At 35.5% G+C, this 17,502-nt stretch overlaps 1 protein-coding gene across 1 annotated transcript; it reads left to right on the top strand.

Moving 5' to 3' along the window:
* The first annotated feature begins 6,240 nt into the window (after window positions 1-6,240).
* Window positions 6,241-7,567, top strand: LOC131865687 (aspartic proteinase nepenthesin-2-like). The gene is made up of 2 exons (XM_059215361.1): window positions 6,241-7,027; window positions 7,113-7,567. Exons 1-2 carry the CDS (start codon window positions 6,241-6,243, stop codon window positions 7,565-7,567), a joined length of 1,242 nt encoding a protein of 413 aa, XP_059071344.1.
* Window positions 7,568-17,502: the final 9,935 nt, after the last annotated feature.

The following is a 17,502-nucleotide window of genomic DNA, read 5'->3' on the forward strand; positions in this document are numbered from 1 at the left end:
CATAGTCTCCACTTTTCTCTTTTTTCTTTTATTTTGGTAATTACTCCTTCAGCAAGGCATTTAACTAGCTCCAATCGCTTAGTATCCATTAATTTAATATTTTGGGTCATGAAAATAATGTATTCTAGTATAATGCCATTTCATTTTTCTTTACTTATTATTATTATTTTTCTATCGAATATTCTTGTCGCAACGAATATAGATGCTGGAAAATATTTATTTATTATTCAATGTATAGCTAGAAAGGAAGAAGGATCATTCAATTGGGAAAGGGATAATTTTACACTCTTAACTTAAATACAATAGAGCACTACAATTATTCAGTTGCTTTATTTTTTTATGGAAATAATCCTTATAAATTATGTATCGTAGTAGAGATTTGGACATCTGAATAATTGGCCAGCACAGGCCAAACCTAATCCCAACTAACTCTTCCACCATATTGCACACGTGGACTACTTTCATATACCGTCCTAAAGAATCCCATCTCAAAGCAAACAGAGGTACCATGTTTTGAGAAGTCCAATGGGAAAGTTGATCTTAGCAGTCACTTGACAACATTTACTACTTTATCTATTGTCTTGATTCTTGATGATGCTCTTCCTGCAAAAATCTTTTTCATTTCATTGAAAGAAATGACATTGGATTGATTTTTCTCTCTATCTATTAATTCAATAAACTCTTTCTCATATCTTGTTAATCAATTTTTATAACATTTAAAAAAAATATTGGACCTAAAGTAACATTAATTGATGGTGTGGCGAATGGGAATCCCAGACCTGCTGGATGTGAGGAAGTGGTGCATGATAACAATGGCAGGATGGTCTCGGCAATGGCCCTCTCTTTGGGTACCCAGACAAATCACTTTAATGAGGCCTTCACAATTTATACCAATATCAAATTGGCCAAAGAGAAAGGTTTGAGAAAGGTCTGGCTGGAGTGTGACTCCCTAAACATCATTGTTTAACGACTTCCTCCTCTCCTATTTGGTTGATTAAACATATTAATCAAGATAGCCTAATTCCTCTCAGGGGCTTCTATGAATTTAACATTTCACATGTCTACCATGAAGGTAATAAGGTTGCGGATATTTAGGCCAACATTGGGGCCGACTTGCCAAGTAGGAAACTTTGGAACATTTATGATCAAATCCCAGTGGATCTTCTTAACCTACTCCGTAATGATTATGATGAGTGCGAAGCTCAAGGGGTTTTTGGAAATGATGGAGAATGACATCTTCCAAAGTGTCGTGGGCAAGACTTCTTTTATGAGGGGAAAGATGAACTTTCTGGTGGCTTTTTTAATTGTTTTTATATGGTTTAGGTCAACTCTGTTTGTGTTGCAGGTTGTTGAGAATTAGTATTTTTTAATATTAGGGGAGATAGGAACCGTTTGGATCCCATAGTCTTCGAAAAATGATGAAATAAGGAAGCAGTATGGAAAGAACTTTCGGTAGGAGTTTTGACTAGTTATATCGAGATGCTTCATGGTGTGGATGCCCTTGTTACTGAGGCCTTTCTTAATGGGTGGAAGGATGGTTTTATCTGTGTCTATGGTATGGAGCTGGAGGTTAATGAGGAGATGGTGGCTAAGGTGTCCAAAATTCTGAACAAGGGCACCAAATTCTACAAGCATAAGAAATGTGCGATGGTGGCGATGAAAACCTTTTTCTTGCCGAAGGAAAGGGAGAAGGTGAGAAAGAATAATAATGTTGGGTGGGAGAAAAAATCACTTTCAAAGCCATGGTAGGAGGTCTCAGAGGTTATCGTGCACCGCCTCACCCTTGATGGTAAATTCTGTAGCTTACTTAGCTGTCACTTTGTCATTATTAATCATTTTCGGCATCACAAGTGCATTTCCTCGGCCTTTTATTTGGTCTCATCATTGAATAATAGCATTAGGGCTCACGAGAAATGTGCATCCTCCCTTGTTCTCCATGAGGGATTATTCCCGTTGATTATGAAGTATGCCAAGACTATCCATGTCGAGAGGAATACGAGTGCTAAAACTGGTATAGAGTACAAGAAGAATGTCCATATTCATTATGGGGAAATCTCTTCTGATGAAGAGGTGGACTTCGATGGGAACGAAGTCTTTCACATTTATAACAAACAAGGACCCTCATCGTCTAAAATCCCTAACCGTACTAGCAGAAAATAAATTATTTTATCTAACGAGGAGGATGACCCTGAACATGTCCCTAATTCGGTGGACGGTAGTTCTGATGTGAAGGTTAAAAGAGTGGCCAGCGTTTCTATGTCAAGAGCTATTGACAAAACCAAAGTATTTAACAATGTCAACGAGAATTATTCTAAGCGACCGAATGCCTCTCAGATTGATTTGGACGAGCCTGTGGAGGATTAGGGTGTCAATGTTTCTATACCTACTCTTGGTGGGTGGTTTACTCCTAAGGAGATGGTCTGTCGGTCCGTGAGAATACGATTACGAATATTAACTTGAGGAATTTAAAGGATAACCAAAATGCCCAATTCACCTAGATTTTTCAAGAGATTAATAATCTCAAAGAGAAGGCCAATCCACCTAATGGGGACCTTGACAGTACTAGGTTTCGAATACGCATACCCTAGCTAATGGTATTAAAGACCTTAAGGAGGAACATGAAGAGCACATTAAGGCTTTGGAAAATGACTTATAAACATCAGCATAGTTTGAGTGTGGTGGTGGAGGTGAGTATGTCTGCCATGAACAATACTAGCTTTCGTCTACATAGACTCAATGAATAGGCTGAAGTTCTTCATTATATTTCTCAGGGCAAGTGCCCCACTGGTAGCATTGAGATGGTGAAGAAAGCTAAGGTTGTGAATGCTGGTACCTGTAAGAAACTTAGGGCTCCCTCAGAGGATGTGGATGCGGATCTGGATACGGAAGAGAAGCCCCTACTTGGTCCAGCGACGAGGCTCCATAGAAAAGATAAGGGTGTGACCCGTGTTGACAACATCATTAAGAAAGTTCAGAAAATCAATGAGGATGTCATTCAGAAGAATGACAAATTGGTCAAAGTGTTCTAGTTTTGTTATGTAGAAATTCTGTATTGTTCTTGTCTGTTGTTCTATGGGGCTGCTTTGCCCTGGTTTTTATGGGTTGGTTCGCATCTGTTTTTTTGTTGGGTCTTTGAAGGTTGAGTTTTTATGATAATATTACAATAATACTAATACAATTTACATGATTTGTATAGTTTATTTCTATTTGAAAATAAAAAATTATTCTATTCTATTTACATTTTCACCATAAATTACTTGAACTATTTAAACAAATATGTTTCTATTCAATAATATTATTATTATATATAATACATTAACAGAATAATAAGTAAATAACTTAAAACCCACTAACATAGTCATTTTAACACATACAAACATAGTAAATTTTGAAGTGTCTATAAAACCCATACAACTTTTTTAGGGTTTCGGAATTACTAGATGGTTTGATTTAGACAAATGGAAACATAAAGGTTGAGTGTACTTAGTAATTAAAAAAGTTCCCACCATTCACTTATCATGGGAAACTGTGCAACAACTAAATTGTATAGAAATAAAAAATAAGAAAATAATGACATTTATGAATTATTAAAGAGGCACACGGAACAAGTGGCAGGAACCCTAAAATTTAGATTGTGAGAGCTCAAATATTTGAGAGTACTATGTTTGCATTAATGGAGGAGTAGAATTTTCGAAAAAATCTCATCTGATCGTGACTGCAAGAGGAGAGATAGTGGTAAAATGAGAAGATCGAGAGACGATGAGCAGTGCACACATTCTGACAAAAAATGAAGAATAAAACTAATGGACAGCGGACAGCTCCAATATTCCCAATCGTCTTGCAATGCTGTCTCCTTTACTCACAATCGTTGATGCCCAAAAATAGCTCATCCAATTCATATAAGAGACGCCTTCGGCATAATAAATTCATGTACTATTTTCCCTCTTCTATAATTTCTCTCATATGAAGCATGTAATCACCATTTCTAAATAAAGCTTTTCTATGACAGGATGTGGTAGTATCAATATACCATAGGGCACTATGTCACAGAACCTTTTGCACATGAAGATACCCCTAAACTTACTACTCATTTTCATATTTCTTAATCTTCTAGATTGTTAAATAGGTTCACGTATTTTATTGATGTCTATTTAATTCTTGAGATATAAGCTACTCATTATACATAATTTCTCTATTTTTTAGTCTCTCATGAAGGATTCAAATGTAAAGAATGAGTATCACATGCTAGTATGTGCCAAGGTCCATTACTCTATCTATATTAACTATTATTTGACGTCCAAGCATCTAATTTAAATGATATATTCCACATTCCATATGCTTTGAGATGTATTACTATTTTAGGATTCACTTGCACGTCAATGTATGGTCAAAACATAATGGTAAAATATTTTAATCTAGTCAAACTATCCTTAGTTTTGGGTATATTATTAGAGGATGGATTAATTCAACCATATATCAAGAAATGATGCAATCTTGTCGAAATCTTGGCCCATTGTCTAATTAGCCACCCTTATTAATTTACATACACCCCCTTATATTCTATCTTATCCCGTGGATTCATGCACACATTTGTATGTATCACATTTATTATTAGATTATTCTCCATCCACCCTCAATGTCTAGGCATTTATTCTCTACTTAAGTATTAGCCTTTTTTCTGCTATTGGTCAATAATGGGGCGTCCAATCAATATTGCACCATACAATACTGACCCTTGAGATTTAGCAATTTAAATTCGAATTTTTTAACTCCAAACCTTTTATTCTATCATAATTACATTTAGTACCTGTTTTATGTGATTTATTGAACATTTTGGTTTTTGAAAGAATTCAATGTGCATTTATTTAACATCCAGTTGCTTTGAGAATTCATTGAATACGAATTTGCATAAATGAAACATTTATCATAGAAATGCTTTTGGTTGGAGCACCAAGATGAATCTATATCCATTAAAGTTTTCATCTTGGGAAATTTGCATGCTTCTTTTCCATTTACCTAAATTGGCCAGGCTCGTGAAGCTGACCATTCCGAAGGATAACCTAGGAGAACTTGACCCTAGTGATCTACCAGGCTCCCTAATGTGATTTTAACTATTGCGAATACTTGACAATTAGTGAAGAGTTAACTTCAAGGTAAATTGACGAAAAGTGAGATTTATTAGATCAAATGTTAGGGAAGAATTTATATTCACACATATAGAACTTACACATATCTATGGATTTGACATAAAACAATCGTGGACATGGGGAGTGATCCCTAGTTGACATGACTTTCATGCTTATCACTGATACAACTACATACCCAATTCTTAAAAGATGGATTCTTAAATTCAATTTAGATGATTTATATACTTGCATGTTCAACCACATAGATTACGTTAACTTTTATCTACTTTTTCCTTCTTGTATAAATCCTTGAGCAAAACGTTATGATAGGATATGGCAATGCGAATATATAATAGAACATTGCATATAACACTTCTGCACAATTAAAATTGAGAAATAAGATAAATAAGAACGAGAATAAAAATAAAATTCAATTTAGATGATTTATATATGTGGATGTTCAACCACATAGATTACATTAACTTTCATGTACTTTTTCTTTTTGCTATAAATCCTTGAATAGAACTTTATGATAGGATGCGGTAATGTGAATACATAATAGAGCATTGAATATAACACTTTTGTACAAGTAAAATTTCTAAATCTTAAAAATGAATAAACTAATTAGAGCAAAATTTAAGAATGAGATAAACAAGAATGAGAATAAGTTGGAAAGCCGGATAAACCGACTAAGAATAATTATGTGTAAACTAATTTTAAATATTTTTAGAAAACTAACCCTCCGGTTACAACACGTTTTGGAATTTCGATCTGAATGGGTCCACAAAATTCATTGGGAAGAAGGAATTGGATTACGAGTTAAGTGTACGGAAATACTTAGTGAAGGTATGGACAGAAAAAAATACGATTCACTTCGAATTGCAGCAGTCTATTCTACTTCTAGAACAATTCCAGACGGGCAGAGATAGAGAAGGGGAAATTAAATAAATTCGTCTATCCTTCTAAGATGATCGATATTGTTATGTGGACACGTCGGGGAATCTGCTGATTTTTATTTAAGGCTCCTTCTCACTCTCTCTGTGTATATATATTGCATGGAGTGGAATAGATGAGAGCAGAAAAAGGTTTCGAGGTTTAGAAAAGAAAAAGAGAAATGGAGCGTTCAAAGCTGTTGGGTTTTGTGGTCTTGATATGCTTTACTATTCCAACGATATCATGTTCTTCGGACAGACTGTTTAGTGGTTGGCCGAAGTCTAGCAGCGATGAAAATGTAAAAATAAGGGTGAATATGACGCGCACATCAGAGAGAGAGTTGGGTTTTTCTGAGAGATTGGGTTTGGCTGTGGATCGAAGTAAGAAGCGAATGAAGAAGATAGAGGCATTGATAAGAGGGCAATTAGACGCTGAAACGCCCGTTGAAGTAGGGGATGGAGAATTTCTGATGAGCGTTGTACTGGGAACGCCCTCTGTGAGCTTCGAAGCGATTGTGGACACGGGGAGCGATCTGATTTGGACTCAGTGCAAGCCTTGCAAGGACTGCTTCTCTCAGCCTACGCCAATCTTCGACCCCTCCAAGTCCCCCACATTTTCCACAATTCCCTGCGGTGATTCTCTTTGTGCCGCCTTGGGGAGTACACAAACCGGATGCAATCCAGATTGTACCTTTATGTATCAGTATGGCGATGGTTCCTTCACCAGCGGCGACCTGGCTTACGAGACATTGTCAATTGGGAGCAGCAAGGTTAAAGGCATTGCATTTGGATGCGGGCATGACAACGAAGGACAAGGATTCTCTCAGGGTGGTGGCCTTGTGGGACTGGGAAGAGGTGGTCTCTCCCTTATCTCACAGCTGGGTTCCAAAGCAGAGAACATGTTCTCTTACTGTCTTTTGCCCATCACCGACTCTTCTTCACAAACCAGCCCCCTCTTTTTCGGCGAGGGTGCCTTCCTTGAGCGGAGGAGCCAAGACTCTCCCACTCATCAAGAGCAGTATCATTCCCACTTTCTGGTACATTCCTATTACAGGAATCACCCTCAATGGTAAGGCACTAGATATTCCTCCTGGAACTTTCGATCTGCAATCGGACGGCAGCGGAGGTATGATCATCGACTCCGGAACCACTGTTACCATTCTGGACCAGGCTGCCTACTCTCCTCTTAAGGAAGCAATTCAGTCCGCCATTGATCTCACTCCTGTAGACGGGTCTTCTACAGGTTTGGATCTTTGTTACCACACATCATCCGCTCACCTCACCTTGCCAACCCTCGTCTTCAACTTCAAAGGCGGCGTGGATTACGAGCTTCCGGCAGACAACTTTTTCATTCAGGCATCTGAAAATCTCTTGTGCCTGGCAATGTTGGGTGAACCATCGGGGAATCCTTCCATCTTCGGAAACATACAGCAGCAAAACTTCCATATCCTTTACAACAATGCTCAGAACACGCTCTCTTTCAAGCCCACTAAGTGTGATTCTCTTTAAATCATCATCTCCCTCTTCTAATTCTTCTTCTTCTCTTTTTCTGTCTCTCTCATTTCCTCTTCCTCTGTCCTTCGAATGCAATATGTGATCTCGTCTCCTGCGTCTGCCTTTTGCACTGTCCGATATGCGAATCATGTAAATTTTCATCTTCGTAGCTGCTTATTTTCAGTAAAATTGTTTGGCCCCTGTTGTTCTCGGGGACCTTCATTTATGGTTCCTTATGATATGCTACACTATGTGTGTTATTTTGGCATGGAAATGAAGGTGCGATAATTGATTATCAATATAAATTGCGTGTTAAAACAACGACAAGAGAATTTATATAATTATGAAGCATTTGTAATGGTCTTATCTTTTCTTCAAGTCTGAAGTGTCAAATAAATTATTGTATGTCTATGAATATTTTTAATGGTATTTAACTTTAAGATCCGTGTCTGTGATTTATACATTCAAATAATACTTATTTTCAATCATGTCCGCATTTCACATTACTAAGATCAAACACAATTTAATGTAACCTATATATAAGGTAAGTTTGTTGCTAAGAAGGTCTCTCTAATTTTCTTACAATTACTATTGTATAATTTTCTACTAGAGAAGACGAGTTCTCGAGAATTAAGAATATCATTTTGGAGCCTTTGCAATTTATTTAAAAGTGCTAATATTTAAGGCTATGCCTATATCACGATTCACGATTACCTATCAACGCTTTATAGTGCATTTGATGACATCTTACACAAATCTTATATAGAAAACTTATTGATGGTGAATCGGGGCCTCTCATTTGAAAGGTTGCTACTACACTACAACGCACCTTAGATAATAAAATTAAATTATGTAATGTATTTGTGCTTCAGAGTATGGATGTTAGACCACACATCAATTTTCAGCCATTGATAATGTGACATGATTACTTGTTTTCAACATTTTAATAGGATTGCATTAGGTTTTGGAACTTTTTTTCGTGACCTAAAAAATTAAAATATTAGTGGACTACAACATAATAACACAATTATTGAGAAAAGTTTTGATTGCCTACAAAAAATCATAGTATCTTCACTCTTTCACCTTGTAAATCCTAACATGTTAATTTCAATTTCACATGATCTATGTTGCAGTGTCTACTTACGTATTATTATAGTCCAATGAACACAAAGGATACTAAAATCAATTATTTGAGAGAGTTGACACTTATTAGATTTTTAGATAGCCAAAAAAATCTCAGATGAATAAAATATTGGTTGAGATAATTCTTAAATAGATATTATTATATTTATTTAAATAAACAATAATTTCTTAAAAAATATCCTTAATATAGAGGGAGAGAGAACTAATTATATATTCCAAGGAAAAAGTATTCGTAGTATTACATAGTTTACAATTGATAAAGCATTAACAAGTAAGAAACACACAATGAATAATAAATAAAACATATAAATTTAAAATAATTATTAAATCAACCTCATACTTATTTCACCTTGACAATGCAAGGAGGGTAAGAGGAGGGATGGCGGCCCAATATGCTATTCATATAGTTTCTAAGGGCATTGGACAACATCTAAACTAACATCTTAGCTTATATTTTCTTAGTTTATTCAATTGGGCGATGAAGGTGAAGAGTGGAGTGCATTTACATTTGATTAAATTCTTGTTCTAATTTCATTCTTATTATTTATTTATTATCTTGTAAAACTATTGTGCTAACTAGATAATGTGCAACCTTTGTTAAGGATTTTTCCATCTTCCTCGACCCGATCAACCACCTAAGGTGAGATGCAATTAGAGCTACAAGCGATATAAAAAATTATATGTTTCTCAATGCTCGACAATGTATGTCACACGAGGATAATATTAGGAAGTTTAAGATTGAACCAGTTTAAACAGAGCCTCCTGTTTTCTTTTTTTATTTTATTTTGGTAATTACTCCTTCAGCAAGGCATTTAACTAGCTACAATTGCTTTTTATCCATTAATTTACTATTTTGGGACATGAAAATAATGTATTCTAGTATAATGCCATTTCATTTTTCTTTACTTATTATTATTATTATTTTTCTATCGAAGATTCTTGTTGCAACGGATATAGATGCTGGAAAATATTTATTTATTATTCAATGTATAGCTAGAAAGGAAGAAGGATCATTCAATTGGGAAAGTGATAATTTTACACTCTTAACTTAAATACAATAGAGCACTACAATTATTCGGTTAGTTTACTTTTTTATGGAAGCACTCCTTATAAATCATGTATCATAGTAGAGATGTGGACATCTGAATAATTGGTCGGCACAGGCCAAACCTAATCCCAACTAACTCTTCCATCATATTGCACACGTAGACTACTTTCATATACCGTCCTAAAGAATCCCATCTCAAAGCACATAGAGGTACCATGTTTCGAGAAGTCCAATGGGAAAGTTGATCTTAGCACTCACTTGACAACATTTACTACTTTATCTATTGGCTTGATTCTTGAGGATTCTCTTCTTGCAAAAATATTTTTCATTTCATTGAAAGAAATGACATTGGATTGATTTTTCCCTTTATCTATTTATTCAATAAACTCTTTCTCATATCTTGTTAATCAATTTTTATAACATTTAAAAAAAAATATTGGACCTAAAAAAACATTAATTGATGGTGCAACGAAGGGGAATCCCGGACCTGCTGGATATGGGGGAGTGGTGCGTGATAATAATGGCAGGATGGTCTCGATGGTGGCGCTCTCTTTGGGTACCTAGACAAACCACTTTAGTAAGGCCTTCACAACGTATACCAATATCAAATTGCCCAAAGAGAAAGGTTTGAGAAGGGTCTGCTTGGAGTGTGACTCCCTAAACATCATTAATTGTTTAACAACTTCCTCCTCCCCTAGTTGGTCGATTAAACATATTATTGAAGATAGCCTAATGCTTCTCAGGGGATTCTACAAATTTAACATTTCACATGTCTATCGTGAGGGTAATAAGGTTGCCGATATTTAGGCCAACATTGGGGCCGACTTGCCAAGTAGGAAAGTTTGGAACATTTATGATTGGATCCCAGAGGATCTTCTTAATCTACTCCGTAATGATCATGATGCGTGCGAAGCTCAAGGGCCTTTCAGAAATGATGGAGAATGACGTCTTCCAAAGTGTCCTGGGCAAGACTTCTTCTATGAGGGGAAAGTCAAACTTTCTGGTGGTGTTTTTGATTGTTTTTGTTTAGCTCAACTCTGTTTGTGTTGCAAGTTGTTGAGAATCGGTATTTTTCAAGATTGGGGGAGATAGGAACCGTTTGGAGCCCATAGTCTATGAAAAATGATGAAATAAGGAAGCAGTATGCAAAGAACATTCGATAAGTGTTTTTACTAGTTATATCGAGACGCTTCATGGTGCGGATGCCCTTGTTACCGAGGCCTTTGTTCATGGGTGGAAGTATGGTGTGCTCTGTGTCTATGGTATGGAGCTGGAGGTTGATGAGGAGATGGTGGATAAGGTGTCCAACATGCTATTCATATAGTTTCTAAGGGCATTGGACAACATGTAAACTAGTATCTTAGCTTATATTTTCTTAGTTTATTCAATTGGGCGACGAAGATGATGAGTGGAGAGCATTTACATTTGATTAAATTCTTGTTCTAATTTCATTCTTATTATTTATTTATTATCTTTTAAAACTATTGTGCTTACTAGATAATGTGCAGCCTTTGTAAAGGATTTTTCCATCTCCATTGACCCGATTAACCACCTAAGGTGTGATGCATTTAGATGTACAATGATATAAAAAATTCTTTCTCAGTGCTTGGCAATGTATGCCACATGAGGATACTATTAGGAAGTTTTAAACTGAACCAGTTTAAACATAGTCTCCTCTTTTCTCTTTTTTCTTTTATTTTGGTAATTACTCCTTCAGCAAGGCATTTAACTAGCTCCAATCGCTTAGTATCCATTAATTTACTATTTTGGGTCATGAAAATAATGTATTCTAGTATAATGCCATTTCATTTTTCTTTACTTATTATTATTATTTTTCTATCGAAGATTCTTGTCGCAACGGATATAGATGCTGGAAAATATCTATTTATTATTCAATGTATAGCTAGAAAGGAAGAAGGATCATTCAATTGGGAAAGGGATAATTTTACACTCTTAACTTAAATACAATAGAGCACTACAATTATTCAGTTGGTTTATTTTTTTATGGAAATAATCCTTATAAATTATGTATCATAGTAGAGATTTGGACATCTGAATAATTGGCCAGCACAAGCCAAACCTAATCCCAACTAACTCTTGCACCATATTGCACACGTGGACTACTTTCATATACCGTCCTAAAGAATCCCATCTCAAAGAAAATAGAGGTACCATGTTTTGAGAAGTCCAATGGGAAAGTTGATCTTAGCACTCACTTGACAACATTTACTACTTTATCTATTGTCTTGATTCTTGATGATGCTCTTCCTGCAAAAATATTTTCCATTTCATTGAAAGAAATGACATTGGATTGATTTTTCTCTCTATCTATTAATTCAATAAACTCTTTCTCATATCTTGTTAATCAATTTTTATAACATTTAAAAAAAATATTGGACCTAAAGTAACATTAATTGATGGTGTGGCGAATGGGAATCCCAGACGTGCTGGATATGGGGAAGTGGTGCGTGATAACAATGGCAGGATGGTCTCGGCAATGGCCCTCTCTTTGGGTACCCAGACAAATCACTTTAATGAGGCCTTCACAATTTATACCAATATCAAATTGGCCAAAGAGAAAGGTTTGAGAAGGGTCTGGCTGGAGTGTGACTCCCTAAACATCATTGTTTAACGACTTCCTCCTCTCCTATTTGGTCGATTAAACATATTATTCAAGATAGCCTAATTCCTCTTAGGGGCTTCTATGTATTTAACATTTCACATGTCTACCATGAAGGTAGTAAGGTTGCGGATATTTAGGCCAACATTGGGGCCGACTTGCCAAGTAGGAAACTTTGGAACATTTATGATCAAATCCCAGTGGATCTTCTTAACCTACTCCGTAATGATTATGATGAGTGCGAAGCTCAAGGGGTTTTTGGAAATGATGGAGAATGACATCTTCCAAAGTGTCGTGGGCAAGACTTCTTTTATGAGGGGAAAGATGAACTTTCTGGTGGCTTTTTTAATTGTTTTTATATGGTTTAGGTCAACTCTGTTTGTGTTGCAGGTTGTTGAGAATTAGTATTTTTTAATATTAGGGGAGATAGGAACCGTTTGGATCCCATAGTCTTCGAAAAATGATGAAATAAGGAAGCAGTATGGAAAGAACTTTCAGTAGGTTTTTGACTAGTTATATCGAGATGCTTCATGGTGTGGATGCCCTTGTTACTGAGGCCTTTCTTAATGGGTGGAAGGATGGTTTTATCTGTGTCTATGGTATGGAGCTGGAGGTTAATGAGGAGATGGTGGCTAAGGTGTCCAAAATTCTGAACAAGGGCACAAATTTCTACAAGCATAAGAAATATACGATGGTGGCGATGAAAACCTTTTTCCCGCCCAAGGAAAGGGAGAAGGTGAGAAAGAATAATAATGTTGGGTGGGAGAAAAAATCACTTTCAAAGCCATCGTAGGAAGTCTCAGAGGTTATCGTGCGCTGCCTCACCCTTGATGGTAAATTCTGTAGCTTACTTAGCTATCACTTTGTCATTATTAATCATTTTCGGCATCACAAGTGCATTTCCTTGGCCTTTTATTTGGTCTCATCATTGAATAATAGCATTAGGGCTCACGAGAAATGTGCATCCTCCCTTGTTCTCCATGAGGGCTTATTCCCATTGATTATGAAGTATGCCAAGACTATCCATGTCGAGAGGAATACGAGTGCTAAAACTGGTATAGAATACAAGAAGAATGTCCATATTCATTATGGAGAAATCTCTTCTGATGAAGAGGTGGACTTCGATGGGAACGAAGTCTTTCAAATTTATAACAAACAAGGACCCTCATCGTCTAAAATCCCTAACCGTACTAGCAGAAAATAAATTATTTTATCTAACGAGGAGGATGACCCTGAACATGTGCCTAATTCGGTGGATGGTAGTTCTGATGTGAAGGTTAAAAGAGTGGCCAGCGTTTCTATGTCAAGAGTTATTGACAAAACCAAAGTATTTAACAATGTCAACGAGAATTATTCTAAGCCGCCGAATGCCTCTCAGATTGATTTGGACGGGCCTGTGGAGGATTAGGGTGTCAATGTTTCTATACCTACTCTTGGTGGTGGGTTTACTCCTAAGGAGATGGTCTGTCGGTCCATGAGAATACGATTACGAATATTAACTTGAGGAATTTAAAGGATAACCAAAATGCCCAATTCACCTAGATTTTTCAAGAGATTAATAATCTCAAAGAGAAGGCCAATCCACCTAATGGGGACCTTGACAGTACTAGGTTTCGAATACGCATACCCTGGCTAATGGTATTAAAGACCTTAAGGAGGAACATGAAGAGCACATTAACGCTTTGGAAAATGACTTATAAACATCAGCATAGTTTGAGTGTGCTGGTGGAGGTGAGTATGTCTGCCATGAACAATACTAGCTTTGGTCTACTTAGACTCAATGAATAGGCTGAAGTTCTTCATTATATTTCTTAGGGCAAGTGCCCCACTGGTAGCATTAAGATGGTGAAGAAAGCTAAGGTTGTGAATGCTGGTACCTGTAAGAAACTTAGGGCTCCCTCAGAGGATGTGGATGCGGATCTGGATACGAAAGAGAAGCCCCTACTTGGTCCAGCGATGAGGCTCCATAGAAAAGATAAGGGTGTGACCCGTGTTGACAACATCATTAAGAGGGTTCAAAAAATCAATGAGGATGTCATTCAGAAGAATGACAAATTGGTGAAAGTGTTGTAGTTTTGTTATGTAGAAATTCTGTATTATTCTTGTCTGTTGTTCTATGGGGCCGCTTTGCCCTGGTTTTTATGGGTTGGTTCACATCTGTTTTTTTGTTGGGTCCTTGAAGGTTGAGTTTTTATGATAATATTACAATAATACTAATACAATTTACATGATTTGTATAGTTTATTTCTATTTGAAAATAAAAAATTATTCTATTCTATTTACATTTTCACCATAAATTACTTGAACTATTTAAACAAATATGTTTCTATTCAATAATATTATTATTATATATAATACATTAACAGAATAATAAGTAAATAACTTAAAACCCACTAACATAGTCATTTTAACACATACAAACATAGTAAATTTTGAAGTGTCTATAAAACCCATACAACTTTTTTAGGGTTTCAGAATTACTAGATGGTTTGATTTAGACAAATGGAAACATAAAGGTTGAGTATACTTAGTAATTAAAAAAGGTCCCACCATTCACTTATCATGGGAAACCGTGCAACAACTAAATTGTATAGAAATAAAAAATAAGAAAATAATGACATTTATGAATTATTAAAGAGGCACACGGAACAAGTGGCAGGAACCCTAAAATTTAGATTGTGAGAGCTCAAATATTTGAGAGTACTATGTTTGCATTAATGCAGGAGTAGAATTTTCGAAAAAATCTCATCTGATCGTGACTGCAAGAGGAGAGATAGTGGTAAAATGAGAAGATCGAGAGACGATGAGCAGTGCACACATTCTGACAAAAAATGAAGAATAAAACTAATGGACAGCGGACAGCTCCAATATTCCCAATCGTCTTGCAATGCTGTCTCCTTTACTCACAATCGTTGATGCCCAAAAATAGCTCATCCAATTCATATAAGAGATGCCTTCAGCATAATAAATTCATGTACTATTTTCATGTACTACTCATTTTCATATATCTTAATCTTCTAGATTGTTAAATAGGTTCACGTATTTTATTGATGTCTATTTAATTCTTGAGATATAAGCTACTCATTATACATAATTTCTCTATTTTTTAGCCTCTCATGAAGGATTCAAATGTAAAGAATGAGTATCACATGCTAGTATGTGCCAAGGTCCATTACTCTATCTATATTAACTATTATTTGACGTCCAAGCATCTAATTTAAATGATATATTCCACATTCCATATGCTTTGAGATGTATTACTATTTTAGGATTCACATGCACGTCAATGTATGGTCAAAACATAATGGTAAAATATTTTAATCTAGTCAAGCTATCCTTAGTTTTGGGTATATTATAAGAGGATGGATTAATTCAACCATATATAAAGAAATGATGCAATCTTGTCGAAATCTTGGCCCATTCTCTAATTAGCCACCCTTATTAATTTACATACACCCCCTTATATTCTATCTTATCCCGTGGATTCATGCACACATTCGTATGTATCACATTTATTATTCTCCATCCACACTCAATGTCTAGGCATTTATTGTCTACTTAAGTATTAGCCTTTTTTCTGTTATTGGTCAATAATGGGGTGTCCAATCAATATTGCACCATACAATACTGACCCTTGAGATTTAGCAATTTAAATTCGAATTTTTTAACATTAAACCTTTTATTCTATCATAATTACATTTAGTACCTGTTTTATGTGATTTATTGAACATTTTGGTTTTTGAAAGAATTCAATGTGCATTTATTTAACATGCAGACGCTTTGAGAATTCATTGAATACGAATTTGCATAAATGAAACATTTATCATAGAAACGCTTTTGGTTGGAGCACCATGATGAGTCTATCTCCATCAAAGTTTTCTTCTTGGCAAATTTGCATGCTTCTTTTCCATTTACCTAAATTGGCCAGGCTCGTGAAGCCGACCATTCCGAAGGATAACCTAGGAGAACTTGACCCTAGTGATCTACCAGGCTCCCTAATGTGATTTTAACTATTGCGAATACTTGACAATTAGCGAAGAGTTAACTTCAAGGTAAATTTACGAAAAGTGAGATTTATTAGATCAAATGTTAGGGAAGAATTTATATTCACACATATAGAACTTACACATATCTATGGATTTGACATAAAACAATCGTGGACATGGGGAGTGATCCCTAGTTGACATGACTTTCATGCTTATCACTGATACAACTACATACCCAATTCTTAAAAGATGGATTCTTAAATTCCATTTAGATGATTTATATACTTGCATGTTCAACCACATAGATTACGTTAATTTTATTCTACTTTTTCCTTCTGGTATAAATCCTTGAGCAAAACGTTATGATAGGATATGGCAATGTGAATATATAATAGAACATTGCATATAACACTTCTGCACAAGTAAAATTGAGAAATAAGATAAATAAGAACGAGAATAAAAATAAAATTCAATTTAGATGATTTATATATGTGGATGTTCAACCACATAGATTACATTAACTTTCATGTACTTTTTCTTTCTGGTATAAATCCTTGAATAGAACTTTATGATAGGATACGGTCATGTGAATACATAATAGAGCATTGAATATAACACTTTTGTACAAGTAAAATTTCTAAATCTTAAAAATGAATAAACTAATTAGAGCAAAATTTAAGAATGAGATAAACAAGAATGAGAATAAGTTGGAAAGCCGGATAAACCGACTAAGAATAATTATGTGTAAACTAATTTTAAATATTTTTAGAAAACTAACCCTCCGGTTACAACACGTTTTGGAATTTCGATCTGAATGGGTCCACAAAATTCAATGGGAAGAAGGAATTGGATTACGAGTTAAGTGTACGGAAATACTTAGTGAAGGTATGGACAGAAAAAAATTCGATTCACTTCGAATTGCAGCAGTCTATTCTACTTCTAGAACAGTTCGAGACGGGCAGAGATAGAGAAGGGGAAATTAAATAAATTCGTCTATCCTTCTAAGAGGATCGATATTGTTATGTGGACACGTCGGGGAATCTGTTGATTTTGATTTAAGGCTCGTTCTCACTCTCTCTGTGTATATATATTGCATGGAGTGGAGTAGATGAGAGCAGAAAAAGGTTTCGAGGTTTAGAAAAGAAAAAGAGAA

This window comes from Cryptomeria japonica, unplaced genomic scaffold, assembly GCF_030272615.1.
Source record: "Cryptomeria japonica unplaced genomic scaffold, Sugi_1.0 HiC_scaffold_116, whole genome shotgun sequence".
Taxonomy (NCBI): domain Eukaryota; kingdom Viridiplantae; phylum Streptophyta; class Pinopsida; order Cupressales; family Cupressaceae; genus Cryptomeria; species Cryptomeria japonica.